Source organism: Coregonus clupeaformis, chromosome 3, assembly GCF_020615455.1.
Source record: "Coregonus clupeaformis isolate EN_2021a chromosome 3, ASM2061545v1, whole genome shotgun sequence".
NCBI lineage: Eukaryota > Metazoa > Chordata > Actinopteri > Salmoniformes > Salmonidae > Coregonus > Coregonus clupeaformis.
Window position 1 is genome coordinate 33,671,086 of NC_059194.1, and position 15,690 is coordinate 33,686,775.

General features: G+C 41.7%; 1 protein-coding gene across 4 annotated transcripts in view; it reads right to left on the minus strand.

Annotated features, from left to right (window-relative positions):
* Positions 1-13,084, minus strand: part of LOC121545460 (mitogen-activated protein kinase kinase kinase kinase 4) — a 57,095-nt gene extending 44,011 nt beyond the window's left edge. For all 4 annotated transcript variants that reach the window (XM_045208365.1, XM_045208364.1, XM_045208363.1 and 1 more), the window contains exons 1-3: positions 12,921-13,084; positions 12,359-12,424; positions 1,103-1,159 (exon numbers count right to left, since the gene is read on the minus strand). In XM_045208365.1, coding sequence (XP_045064300.1) covers positions 1,103-1,159; positions 12,359-12,424; positions 12,921-12,977 — 180 coding nt within the window. In that variant the 5' untranslated portion in view covers positions 12,978-13,084. The remainder of the gene's footprint in view (positions 1-1,102; positions 1,160-12,358; positions 12,425-12,920) is intronic.
* Positions 13,085-15,690: the final 2,606 nt, after the last annotated feature.

Consider the following 15,690-nt stretch of genomic DNA (forward strand, 5'->3'; position numbering starts at 1 on the left):
GCAGGGGCTAATGGAGGGGGAGTGAGGGAAGGGAGCGAGGGTGAGGGTAGGGGATGGGGGGGGTTAAGTTATGTGACTGTCGGAGGGATGTGTTGGAGCGGAGAGGAGGAAGCCTGGGCCTGGGCCTTCAGCGAGGGGCCATTCAGTCCTACAGGAAATGTCCTGCTATTATCGCCCTGGGCAGATCGACAATACAAGATGGACAGGAAAAGGGCAAAGGCATTTGTGTGCTGAGAAGAGAGAGATTATTGTCCGAGAGCCTGGAGCGGCGGTGTTATCTCCTCTGCTTTTACTCTCTGGGGTTCAATACTGGGCCTTTTAAACTCATCTAGGCACCTCAGACATTCTTTACGTGTTAGGCCAATACAACACCTTTAATATCAGCCAGCAATTCAAGGCTGATCTAATAAAAAGCAAGATCAAAACACAGATATTGGAGAACTTAATATCAGTTTTAATGCTATGTTTTTATGATGATACATTTGAAACTGTGCCGTATTGATTAACTGTGTCTTATATTCTCTATTGAGAAAATAATAAGTGCGGTGTGTTGAACTTCAGTCACTCTATACAGAATTTCAGATTGCACTGCAGAGACTGACACTGTTGATCCTTGCTCAGATCTTAGTTTAAAATGTACCTCAAAGCAAAAAAAAAAAAGAAGGATTTAATTAAATCTTTGGCCATGTACACTTTGCGCTATTGTAATAACACTCCTCTTTGTTCTTGTAGCGGGCCAGGAGGGCCAACTCAATCAGTTTCTATACAGTACATAGTCTCATCACCAGGTAGCTTTATTGCCCTGAGGGGAACGAGATGATTAAACTTTCCCTGAACAAACATGGCTCTCAGTGTTCTCACCTGCTGATTGACAGCTCAGGATATAATAACCTTTGGTGTGTGTTAACTGGGTCTCATTTGCATTTCTTACATAAAACACTGTCTTTGAAGGTAAACTGATCTGAGTGTGAAGCCCCTCCTTGCCCCTTTGACTCGGCAGAGTGGCAGTCGCACGGCCGTGGCCCTCCCTGCATATGTCTGTGTGGCTTTTCAGTGCAGGGAGGACGGGATGGAGACAGGAACCAGGAAGTGGCCGTCTTACCTCTGTCACGTCCATGACCTTGATAGCAGCCAGCTGTCCCGTCTTCACATGTCGTCCCTGTCGAGATCCAAGGACAGTCAGTGGGACAGTTAGGGACAGAATGGCCATCGGCCGCCAATAATAGCTAAGACAATCAAGGACCCTCAGAGTCTATGATGATGAGGATGATGATTATACTGTTAAGAGTTATTAAGCAAATTTGGTACTGTGACCCTCGAAGCTTATGTCACAAAGTCACTCAAGACACATTGTAAAAAGTAAGACAATGCATTTAGTGCATAATAATTACAGTTGGGCTACTTACACAAACATTATGCAGTAGTTAAGGTTATTGTTGAGACAACCACAGCATTTTATGAAACATCTTTTTTTAAACATACGCATCATTCAATACAGGGCAACAACCATACTGGCAACCACAACGGAAAGTCTAACGTCTAAGACCACGTCTACCAGTCAGGTGAGGTAAATTGAGGGAGGGGAAATGTATCTATTTCTGTAACTGAGTCTGGTGGCAGAAAAAGAGGAAGGAGGTAGGAGAGCAGTGAGTTGCTACGGAACATTTTTAAACGTTATGTATGTGTCAGAACCTAAGGAGCAGAAGAGGTATAGGTACAGAAACTCTGTGAAAAGTGTGTAGAGAAAATGGAACACGGGCCTGAGCTGGAGCAGTACATGTCTCACTAGACTGACCTCCATTGTTTGTTCATTTGAAAAATGGCTCATATCATCCAACACAATTGACTGTGGTCTACGGAATATCATGTACATATGGCGAGATTGAGTTGCTTGAAAACACCACAAAATGCTGTTATCCACCTCAGAAATCACAGTTTTACTCCACCAATCTTGAGAACAACTCTTATAACCTCCGCTAATATTGTAATTTCTTATTTCACATACAAAAGCGTACTATATTTCATATGTTTGATTCGGCAAGCAGAAAGTCACACTTAGTATGGTATAAGAGTTTCAGTAAAATTATTCTAAAGTAAAAATGATGCAATACTCCTTGTGAATCTGATTCAAATAAACAGTTACATTGTCCATCCTGAGAACGGTTGCAATGAATGTAAATGTGCGGGAAAAAAACTATCCCCATATGAAATGTTTTTCAAAAAATATGAGTCAATATCCTATTCCCAAATCAGGAGTGTAGCGAGGAGCATTCAGGCGGGACAATCACATAATCAATACAATGCATTTAGCTGCCTCTCATAAGCCAATAAGAGGCTTCTGTAGCATTCCCACTGACTGCAGCCATCTCGTCCATGTTCAGTCACAGCGCAATGGGCTGAGGCAGATTGATGTTAGTCCGTTGCACTTTACCGTTATTTTGCTAATTCATTTGCCATTTTGACAGATGCCATACATTTGAGTTACTTATGCAGTGGAGTGAGTGTAATGACTATGGAGGTTATTCTCCAAATGAAAAATAAACAGAACACAGACTACAGGCAAAGCAAGCACTTATCATCCAGTATTGTAAATAGCACTGTGCAGTTTTGCTCTAGATGGTAGAATCACTTATCCCAGAGGAGAGAGGAATGGTCCTGACCTTTCATATGTGGCTATGCTCACTGACAGAATGTGACACCACTGCCCATCTGTAATAAAGTGCACGGAGATGGAGGTAATTGAGAAAGATCTTAGTAGCTAGCTTCCCATGTTACAGCTTGGCAATGCTGTACACAAACTACGTTTATTTTTATTTTTATTATCACTCAGCAAAGGTTAAAATCACATATTCATGGGTATGTAATTTTGTGACAACAGAGCTATTTATGTTACCAATGGTAAGAGGACAACCGTGACCAACATTCATTTTTTATAAGAGGACAGAATGCAAGCAGCATATGTGTCTTTTTTGCCTCAGTGCATTTACACAAATGATTTTTCCTTACTTTGTCATTCTGAATTACCCACCGCAAGCATTTTGTTTGTACATATGTAGCAGAAGAGAGGACAATTGTGTCCAGGAAGAGAATTTCACACAGCTATACCGGGTGTGAACTACTCACTTCACTCCATAACACAACAATGCTCTCACTAGTCTGGTGTATTTTACCTTAACAAAACAGGAAAAGGGAGTGAAATGCACAAGGAGAGAGAGCACTTTGAATGTCTTTTAATTCCCAATATGCTTTCTATACTCTAATATATGGATATTATGGGATATAGGCAGCAGATTTAGCTATCCATTTAGATCCAAGCTACCCATCTAAAGCAGAGTTTCTAACTCAACTTTGAAAACCATGAACACATCAGGGAAAACCTAGAGAGAGTTTGTTGGTAGCTGTTGGTAGCTTGCCAGTATTGTTCCAATATATCCCAATGGCAATAGACAAGACACCTACTCGTTTCACAAATGCAAACTTGGGGACTAGTATCAATCACATTCCACTGGGCAAAAACTGGTTGAATAAACATTTTTTCCAGATCATTTGAACAAAAAACTTAAATGTGATGACATTGAATCAACGTGGAAAACTGTTTGGATTTGCAAAAAGTCATCAACCTAAGGGATTTTTGTATTTTTTTCACCCAACTTGCAACCTAAATCCAATGACATTGTGTCTTTTTTTGTTGATTTCACATTGAATTCACATTAGTTGACAACTCAACCAAATGTAAATCAAAACTAGACGTTGAACTGAGGTCTGTGCCCAGTGGGACAGTATTGTGCAGCTGCACTGTTGCACAATATGCTAGTCTATGTAACCACAGTCTTGCACATCCACAGAAATTCGGCATCACTAATCACTCACATATGTGATAACGATCCGATCCATAGATTGCCTTGAAATAAACCCCTATATTATTTCTGTACAGGTTGCAATACAAAATAAATACACAGGCAAACAGCGGTGCCTTTGAGTATTCCCATGTTTATTGTTATTTCCTGCCATTGCCTGCCCATGTTTATCTGTGATAGTTGTGTGTACTGTAGGACATCAATGTGAGAAAAGATTCGAGAGCGGTCGGTGCAGACTGCTGCTTGGCGGTTGGGCAGACAGCAGCAGGCCACACCATGTGAACAGATTTTTGAAGCAGACACTCAGCACCAGGTTCAATTAGGAAGTGGGCCAGTGCTCCCCACAAGCACAGGCAGGAGTTAAAATGGCCACAGCTTCCTGTGCCAGACTAGAGCAGAGTGAGAGAGCAAGCACACATGGGAAAATAACAAGAGCCCCTTAATCGAATCTGATTAAAATATGATTATCTTTAACAATAACAATGAGCTGAAAACTGTTTGGGCTAATGACCAAATACTAACAATAGACTTCTAGGCAAAGTCACTGATATTTACTTTGATAATAGTATGATCAAAATAGGAATTTTTACAAACGCTTTACACAATTATAGATGTATTTTACTTCTGTAGAAAAACATGTTAGTCACAAGAGGGATTGTGGCATATAGTCTTGCTTTGACCAAAATTATTCTTAAACATTCAAGCTGGCTGTGTTCCATTGTCACAGTCAAACTCTCCAAATACAAAGCCAAGCTTTTATACAGGCTATTTCAAAGGGACACAAAAATGAAGTTAGTTAATAAATGGTTGAAATTGCTTTTGGTGGTCCGACAATTCACCATCAGTTGTGGGCACTGCAGAGTAGACTACTTTTACAATATAGAGGAATAATTCCTCGTGTTAGTGGGATATGAGACATTGAGACTTTGAACATGCATTACATACAGTAGGATAATAGCTAGGTCTCAAGCTCACGAAATGACTGTAGAAGTAGCAGATCATTTGATTTCCCATTTCAAAATGCTTCTTGTTGCATGCCAGCAAAACCTTTGCCCAACATGTCAGATAATTTGTTACTATTTTTTTTCACCTTTTAACCAGGAAGCCAGTTGAGAACAAGTTCTCATTTACAACTGCGACCTGGCCAAGATAAAGCAAAGCAGTGCGATAAAAACAACAACACAGAGTTACATATGGGGTAAACAAAACATAAAGTCAAAAATACAACAGAAACTATATATACAGTGTGTGCGAATGTAGTAAATTATGGCGGTAAGGCAATAAATAGGCCATAGTGCAAAATAGTTACAATTTCGTATTAACACTGGAATGATAGATGTGCAAAAGATGATGTGCAAATAGAGATACTGGGGTGCAAATTAGCAAAATAAATAACAATATGGGGATGAGGTAGTTGGATGGGCTAATTTCAGAATGGCTGTGTGCAGGTGCAGTGATCGGTAAGCTGCTCTGACAACTGACGCTTAAAGTTAGTGAGGGAGATAAGAGTCTCCAGCTTCAGAGATTTTTGCAGTTCGTTCCAGTCATTGGCAGCAGAGAACTGGAAGGAATGGCGGCCAAAGGAGCTGTTGGCTTTGTGGATGACCAGTGAGATATACCTGCTGGAGCACAGACTAGGGGTGGGTGTTGCTATGGTGCCCAGTGAGCTAAGATAAGACGGGGATTTGCCTAGCAGTGATTTATAGATGACCTGGAGCCAGTGGGTTTGGCGATGAATATGTAGTGAGGGCCAGCCAACAAGAGCGTACAGGTCACAATGGTGGGTAGTATATGGGGCTTTGGTGACAAAACGGATGGCACTGTGATAGACTACATCCAATTTGCTGAGTAGAGTGTTCGAGGCTATTTTGTAAATGACATCGCCGAAGTCAAGGATCGGTAGCATAGTCAGTTTTACGAGGACATGTTTGGCAGCATGAGTGAAGGAGGCTTTGTTGCGAAATAGGAAGCTGATTCTAGATCTAACTTTTGATTTGAGATGCTTAATGTGAGTCTGGAAGGAGAGTTTACAGTCCAACCAGACACCTAGGTATTTGTAGCTGTCCAAATACTCTAGGTCAGACCCGCCGAGAGTAGTGATTCTAGTCGAGTGGGCGGGTGCAAGCAGCGTTTGGGCGAAGAGCATGCATTTAGTTTTACTAGTGTTTAAGAGCAGTTGGAGGCTATGGAAGGATTGTTGTATGACGTTGAAGCTCGTTTGGAGGTTTGTTAACACAGTGTCCAATGAAGGGCCAGATGTATACAAAATGGTGTCGTCCGCATAGAGGTGGATCCGAGCGTCATCAGCAGTAAGAGCAACATCATTGATATACACAGAGAATAGAGTCGGCCTGAGAATTGAACCCTGTGGCACCCCCATAGACTGCCAGAGGTCCAGACAACAGGCCCTCCGATTTGACACATTGAACTCTATCTGAGAAGTAGTTGGTGAAGCGGGGGGGTGGGGCATGGGCAAGTTGCAGCGGAGGGTGCAGAGCTGGTGGCCGGGGTAGTGGTAGCCAGGTGGAAAGCATGGCCAGCCGTAGCAAAATGCTTGTTGAAATTCTCGATTATTGTAGATTTATCGGTGGTGACAGTGTTTCCTAGCCTCAGTGCAGTGGGCAGTTGAGAGGAGGTGCTCTTATTCTCCATGGACTTTACAGTGTCCCAAAACTTTTTGGAGTTAGTGCTACAGGATGCAAATTTCTGTTTGAAAAAGCTAGCTTTTGCTTTCCTAACTGATTGTGTATATTGGTTCCTGACTTCCCTGAAAAGTTGCATATCACGGGGGCTGTTCAATGCTAATGCAGTACGCCACAGATTAACATGTTCAATAATAATACATGTAGCTACCATAGTCAACTATTTATTCATGTTGCAAAAATAAACTTCACTGGCATTGTATGCATGCTGCCACAGAGTCATTAGTATTTGACAGATAATGATTGCAAGCATGTGCACATGATCCAAAGCAGGCCATAAAGAGACTGCATGAGAGCACATTCCTCCCGCTGATCAAAGGAGAGAGAGAAAAGAGAAAACTGTCCACTAATCGGCCCGTGGCTCAAACCCCTACAACCTCTTCAGCATTCCACACAACACACAGTCACAGCATGGTCTCTCTGAAACACATTCAATTTGTGGGGGGGACGCATTGCATAAATCACATTCCCTATTCTAATAAAGAGACACTCGAGTAGGTCATCCAACAAAGAGAAATTGATCGGCTCCTAAACCAAATGTGAAGGGCTCACTTTAACTACTGGCATATGGAAAGTATCCATCTATATTATCTTTTCACTGTCGATATACTCCGGGTTCTATCAACACTAAACTCAATCTGCATGGTAATGATCTAATCTCATACAATGAACCTCTCATCACAATACACTTCTTATCAACACCTTAGTAGTGTTGATGGAAGTGCCACTGCCTTTCTTCTGATGGAAATCTGCTTTTTCTCATTCACGACTTCCTGTTTTTCTGCTGGTCATTAGATACAATGCGATGGGGGAGCAAGGGGCTTCACAGTTGGGTTAGGGAATAATGAGGAAATCCCCTTTTGGACAGAAATATCTCCACCAGCGACAGGCTGTCCTCCCCAGTCTCCAGGGTACAGGGGTTAAGGGTTATCACCCACTACCACAGTTCCTACCCCGCACGCATGGAGGGCATTCTTCTCCTTCCCCTACCCAAACATAAGTCTACTTGGTGGTCACATCCCAAATGGAACCCTATTCCCTATGTAGTGCACTACTTTACTTTTGACCAGAGCCCTATGGGAACTGGTCAAACGTAGTGCACTAAATAGGGAAAAGGGTGCCATTCGGGACGCATCCAGTGAGCCCACATCTCAACACCACGACGGGGCCCTTCCATGGCCCTTCCAGAGCTGAGGGCACTGGGATAACGTCACCAGATCCAGGCAGGCGTCCCAGTGGTTTGAGCAGCGACTGCGGTTCAGGAAGTGTATGTTGAGAAAGACGCTTCCTCTCTGTGGGTCAAAGTGGAGCCTGCCTGCTTCGTGATGATTCCCGACACACTGGGACTTTCTCAATATCAGACCTTGGAGGCATGCAAGTGACGACAGCTCTCGAGTGTTGCATCACTGTCTATTGCTTTGTCACTGCAGTGCAAGCCTGGCCTGACCCAATTTTTCACACTTCATGAGTTTGCATCTTGCAAGATAGGGAAGTGCCCATTTAAAAGAGGAATACGCCCTAGATGTAGCCACCCTAAGAACAAAATGATGAGATATTGCTATATGCAATGAGACAGTTATCATCTTACAATAGGAATGTATCTTTGAATCCTGCAAAACTAAACAACATGCAACATTTTAAACATTGAAAATGGCACGGATGAAACCATTTACTGTACGGCTACTAATTCCACACCCTTGATTACAGTATCCCCAGAAGACACAGATGAGATCAGTGGTGCAACAAATCACAACACATCTCCCACTCATACAAACACAGGAAGGTCACATGATAGGGTTCACCCTGGGATGCGTGAGAGAGATCCTATCACACAAGCTCCTCTTTTAATATGAAGCATCTCTAAATGGACCATCCTATTTTGCTGCCAAAAAACATGAAGATCCCAGAGGATAAATGACCTCAGGGAAACTACGCTCATCATGTGACCCCTTGCTTACAATCTACCCTTTTAACCAGCATGGATGGGTCTCTTAAGATTTACTATGTTAAGAAAGCCATGACTCCGATGCCTGGGATGAATACAAAAGACAAGGCCTGACACATAAAGCTTTAAACCCCTGGAAAACATAATGAGAAAATTCCCTCTCGTTCTGACATACAAGTTGCTCCACCCTAAAAGCTGAAGAGATTAGGGGGTGGGGGGTTCTAAAAATGAACCCAGCCAGACACAAGACAAGAACAAGATGATCCAAAACACTTACCAGATAAAACAAGAGTATTCCGCATTTAACAATGAGATGATAAGAATGCTGTGTTAAATAGCAAAACAGGACAGGGTCAAAAATAGCCTCCCATGTAACTGAAGGCAGACTGGAAACAATAGATCAGCATTGGTGCCAAGTCAGCTTCTTCTGAGCATGACAACAAACCAGCTACACTAGCATAATAAAACCGCATGGTATTATCAGTATTATATGAACTGAAGCAGTGGAGGCTGCTGAGGGGAGGACGGCTTATAATAATGGCTGGAATGGAGCTAATGGAATGGCATCAAACACATGGAAACCACGTGTTGGATGAATTTGATATCATTCCACTTACTCTGCTCCAGACTTTACCACGAGCCCGTCCTCCCCAATTAAGGTGCCACCAACCTCCTGTGAACTGAAGTCATATTCTTTTCTAACAGATACAATGAGTGAGAAATAATCAAAGGATAGTAAGTAATATGTTGTTTGAATTTTGTGCTGCTTGCAAGCGCTATTAATTATTTGATTTGGATACATACTATCTCATCTTTCATAACGTATTATGGACTGGAGTGTTGAAGAACAGACATTGAACATCATATGACAAAGGTCACCCATCCGAGAGGGTTTACAGGGTGGACATTCTCATCAGTGTTTCTCTTGGCATGACACCACTGCCATTTCCACTGCTCTCACCAAAGATCACACCACACATCAGGCTAACAACAACATTGCTCTGCATTTCAAACTGCTGAAGATTTGCCCTGAAGTGTACTGTAAGACTGAAGAAAATGAGATGCTAATTTTACCAGTGTATTGATTTGGGACACAGATCAAGTGGTAGTCCTTTATTAAGGCCTCCGAAGAAGCAGAGAAGCAAACTGGACTGTTCTTTGTTTTCTCAGCCTGACAGTAATTGTCACGTCTTATACATTCAACAAGGAACAAAACTGTGGCATCGATCAAACATCTACACTGAAATCCCAAGGGGACGGATGATTAAAACCAAGACCTCAGACTGTACTGAAAAACAAGACTCGCTGCCTTCAGAACAAGCCCAGTAAACAATTTCAAAATCGATATTTTCCACAGACGCGCATTCCCTGTGATGTTCTATTTTCAGAATGGGTAAATTGGCAGGAGAATAGAAAAAGAACCAGATTCTGAGAGGAGAGGAAAGCCACAGACGCCCTGATGTAGTGGCATCAAAAACAGAATTTCCTTTTACAGATGTAGGATCTTAATTTGAAAATAATTCTGCAGCAACAGGAAATGTGAATTATTATGTGGATTATAATTAATGGATATTCTTGTAGGGGTTGATAAATTTTTTCGTCAAAGTAGAAATTACAAACTTCAGAAGCCTTTTTAAACCTCAACTACACTACAAGTTTTACATGTCCTGCATTTCAGGAAAGCTATCCTGCAATAGGGTGATTCCATTTGCTCCATTCCAGCCAATTAAGATCCTACATCTGTACACTGTGACCAGTGCCCTCTACCTGTCTGTAGCCAACATCCACTCCTCTACTACTGTAATGAATCTAGGCTGCCTGCAGAAGACACCCACAACCTCATTTTTCTCAACAATAACCAGGTTTCCATCCAACCTTTTTAAGCGAGTAAAGTACACTGGGGCCGAACTCCCTGCCATCAAGGACCTCTATACCAGGTGGTGTCAGAGGAAGGCCCTAAAAATTGTCAAAGACTACAGCCACCAAAGTCATAGACTGTTCTCTCTGTTACCGCACGGCAAGCGGTACCAGAGTGCCAAGTCTGGGACCAAAAGGCACCTGAACAGCTTCTACCCCCAAGCCATAAGACTGCTGAACAGGTAATCAAATGGCCACCTGGACTATTTACATTGACACCCTTTATTATTGATTTACTTTAATTGTTTTGCACTGACTCCCTTGCACTGGCTCTATGCACACTCAATAGACTCTACCCACACACTCACACATACTACACGGACACACCAACACACACACACACACACACACACACACACACACAAACACACACACACACTACATCCACTCACACTCACAGAACAAGCACACACACATGCATATTGATGCCCCACACACACACAATCACACATAGACACACTTCATACGCTGCTGCTACTCTGTTTATTATATATCCTGATTGCCTAGTCACTTTTACCCCTACCCACATGTACATACTGTATTACATCAATTACCTCAACTACCTCGTACCCCGGCACATTGACTCGGTACTGGTACTCCTTGTATTTAGCCTCGTTATTGTTTTTATTGTGTTACTATTTCCTTTTTTATTTAGGAAATATTTGGCTTACTTTTTAACTTTGCATTGTTGGGAATGGGCTCGTAAGTAAGCATTTCACTGTAAAGTCAACACCTGTTGTATTTGGCGCATGTGGCCAATAACATTTGTAATAATTTGTAATAACTTAATATGATTGTTTCTGAGTTAGGCCCACCACTTTCTTTAGACTATTCTAGTGAAACAAAATTCAAGAAATAATCTGCAATATTTCTCATACATGTAAACAATATGTACAGAATGTATGACTTAAAATATGAAAATAAACACATTCGAGGGAAAGTGTTTGGCTGGGTAATTACAGTGCACAGTACTACTAAACACACTTATTGGTGTTTATATAACCTAAAGAATGGCTAGGAATTTGGAAAGTACTTTTCATGTAGTTTGAGAGGAGGATAAGCTATTGTTCTGTGTAAAGTCACTGTTCCTGTTAGCATGGGCTGAAACTGTGCACTGCACACACAAGTAGAAGGAGAAAAGGAAGCCAACTCTTGACATTGATCCACTTGACAGGAGATGTATTTCATTCAGCTGAGATACCTGCAGAAACTGACAGGCTGTGCACTACATCAACAAAACATTTCACAGTCTATTTTTTGGTACTACGTTAACTAATGTGTAGGGACTTTCTTGCAATTCTGAATATAACTAGACGAAACGTGATTTTCTCCAGTGATATTCAAGTAATGTACACTTGATAATGATAGATATTCTTTATGTTGAACAGGTTCCCTTCTTGTAAATCAAAGGCTTGTGCAACCTAAGGTATCCACTCAACTGCTACCTCACGGTCAGAGTTGACACATCTGTGAGAATGTGGCAAGAACTACTCGAAAGGCCCAGCTTTGTCAAGATAATTTAAAACACCTCAATGTTTTTTTTTTTAAAGAACCACAAACCATCACTGAAGCGTTCAGTTGAGCCGATTTCGATAAGGATGTTGACTCCACCCAAGAGTGTTGAAGATGCTTGTGTTTGTAAGCCAATTTAGGTCACAGTTTCTCTCACAGTTTTTCTCACTTAGTGAGTACTTTCATGGGAACTACACCAAGTTCCATGCTATCAACTGCTGGCAGCTATAGTATTGCGAGTAGTATTGCTATATTCATTTTCTTTCTTTTTACTTAAAGATTAAGATGGTGCCATGCAATGTTTGCATAGTATATATTGCTATATGCTCCTTAAAATGTAAATCATTGCAACTGGCAATACATCTGCAATTGTAATCATGGTCAAAGACAAGAATAGGAGAGTGGGTCTGACACAAACTACAAACCTTGAAGACTTGCCCATATGTTCCATTTCCAACCACTTCTACCAGCTCAAATATTCCGGCAGGATCCTGAAACAAGAGGACAACATTACATTACTTCAAATGAAATAATTTTGAAAGAACCTTATGTTTATTCACAAATCAGAATAATTTCTGACCTTTAGGTCATCACTTAAAATGGAATATTGCATGGCATTGCTGGCTACAACTATGTTCCATTTGTTCACACTTGTAACATGCCAACATGTCATATTACTACTGCTTTACTTTTTTCAAAACAATTCCGTTGCTTATGAAACAGCTGTAAATCCGGTAAACCAAAAAAATATTAACTTCTGAAAGCAAAACGAACCAGAAAACTGTAAGATCCATGGTTTCTTTAAAGCCTATTGTGACATGAAAGCTCTAACTTTTTGTAACGAAGTAGCTAGCTAACTTAATTTTACGTAACTTTTCCTCAAATGACTTGAATAGAGATTGAAACTTTGTAACCCACATCTGCTGCAACAATGTTTACACAAAGGTCTGCCTACATTTCAATTAATTAGGCATATCCAGAACTCACCCTCAAAGCAGAGAGATCAATATTGTCCAGACTTCGTGTAGTGCAGTCTCGCGCCATAGCTATGACTTTGTCCGGCTAATGCACCTAGAAAGAGGACATGTACTTGATTTTCCAAAAGTTAACGGTTTCGGCGTGTCAGTCCATACTGTACTGCTTCTGCAGCGTCTCTCACTAGCAACCAAAACAGGGGTGTAATCATTAGTCCAAACAGTTGGTTTCTATTGGACAAATTCAGGTAGGTTCCTCCCCGTTTCGTTCCGTTTGCTTCAGTTTAAGAAACGTTTTGAAACAGAATCGGCGTAATGAATACGCCCCAGGAAACTTTTCAACAAGCAAAACCTGGAAAATTCTGAGGACACTTTAGCCCCCCCTACTCTCCCGACGAAAACCAAATTCGAATAGTTAACTTTTTTGAATAACTGTATCCCCTGTTCACTGCAAGACGCGCAAAGTAACTTGTTGATTTTGATTGTTCAACGCTTTAGTAAAAAAAAATCTGTATAGTTTTACCAATAACACAAAATAGTAGGCTAAGCATAGTTTAATGTTGTTGTATTACTGTAAGAGACTAATAACATGGTAACGTCGACAACATCTGCATTATGAGAGATTGCCCAATCCAAATAGGAGTGATGTTGATTTATGGTGGGGAAAAGGACAGTCACACAGCCTACATAATGATTTCAAATCAAATCAAATGTTATTTGTCACATGTGCCGAATACAACAGGTGTAGACTTTACCGTGAAATGCTTACTTACAAGCCCTTTCCCAACAATGCAGAGTTAAAAAGTAAGGGAAAAATATAGAAACTGTGAAATATCAAAAGCAATGTATACATTTTCATGACACAAAAAGACAACAGATTTAGCTGTAAGATTCAGCTTCTGTGCATTGCTATGCTGTTCCTACAGTCCTTCCTGACTAGCATGGCTGTGCTGAATGAGTGACCCACATGGTTAACGATGACTAGTCTCTGTGACTGTGTTATACTCCCTCACACTGCGACTGGTGGCAGGAGCAGCACAGGGTGAGAGGCAGCTGAACCCTGAACAGGACCACTGTGTAAGGCCACAGAGGGCCCATTCTCTAGCCAGGACACAAACAATGCAGAGCCATTTTGAATTAGCAGATAGTAATTTCTTATGTTATAACGACATTCATATGTAAAGTTGAATTAGAGAATAAAAGAGAGTATGAGCGAGCTGGTTCTGTGTCTGCCTGCCTGAGCGTTTAAACATGGATGTTTTAACATAGAGGGGTTCCAGTGTTGTGGGAGTGAGTTTGACATTTGTATTTTTATGCAGCCAAACCATTGCCTTTCTCTCCACTGCCCATAAAGACACTGAAGTAGTACAACAATGCATTCCTATGGAAATAAAAACACACTTCCACCATTCATTTCTCTGCAAGTGGCATACTGCAATGATTCACAGATTCTCGTAACCTTCCTGCCTAACTCCAAAGCAAATTTTAGGGGGGTGCATGGGGGGAGGGTTAGGAGAATGGTCTGGATTCAAACGCCTCTTGAACTTCGGCCAGATGGTTCAACTTGTGCCAGTTGCTCTCATAATACAAACAGACAACATATGCAGACACAGAGATTTTTCAACTGAGTGTCTGACTGTCCCTGGATACAGACAGACAGTGTAGTTATGACATTTTCCCCTGTTGTATTTGACTCCTCTTCTTCCAATGTTCAGACAGATGCCGGCACTCTTAAACTGTCTCACACCCCCCTGACTTTTCACTGTTCAGTTTGGAAACGGATGTGTCATACATGGTCATGTTTGAATGCAAACACAAATAAGTGGCCTTTCTTGAGTAGGCTAAATTGCCTACTTTTGACGTTGTATAAATAACATACAGTGGGGAAAAAAAGTATTTAGTCAGCCACCAATTGTGCAAGTTCTCCCACTTAAAAAGACGAGAGAGGCCTGTAATTTTCATCACAGGTACACGTCAACTATGACAGACAAATTGAGGAAAAAAATCCAGAAAATCACATTGTATGATTTTTAATGAATTTATTTGCAAATTATGGTGGAAAATAAGTATTTGGTCACCTACAAACAAGCAAGATTTCTGGCTCTCACAGACCTGTAACTTCTTCTTTAAGAGGCTCCTTTGTCCTGCACTCGTTACCTGTATTAATGGCACCTGTTTGAACTTGTTATCAGTATAAAAGACACCTGTCCACAACCTCAAACAGTCACACTCCAAACTCCACTATGGCCAAGACCAAAGAGCTGTCAAAGGACACTGTAGACCTGCACCAGGCTGGGAAGACTCCCGAGTGGCGCAGTGGTCTAAGGCACTGCATCGCAGTGCTAGCTGTGCCACTAGAGATCCTGGTTCGAATCCAGGCTCTGTCGTAGCCGGCCGTGACCGGGAGACCCATGGGGCGGCGCAGGGAACGGGAGGGGAGGGAATGGCCGGCAGGGATGTAGCTCAGTTGGTAGAGCATGGCATTTGCAACGCCAGGGTTGTGGGTTCGATTCCAGTATAACAAAATAAAAATGTATGCACTCACTCACTCTGGATAAGAGCGTCTGCTAAATGAATAAAAATGTAAAAATGTAAAGACTGAATCTGCAATAGGTAAGCAGCTTGGTTTGAAGAAATCAACTGTGGGAGCAATTATTAGGAAATGGAAGACATACAAGACCACTGATAATCTCCCTTGATCTGGGGCTCCACGCAATATCTCACCCCGTGGGGTCAAAATGATCACAAGAACGGTGAGCAAAAATCCCAGAACCACACGGGGG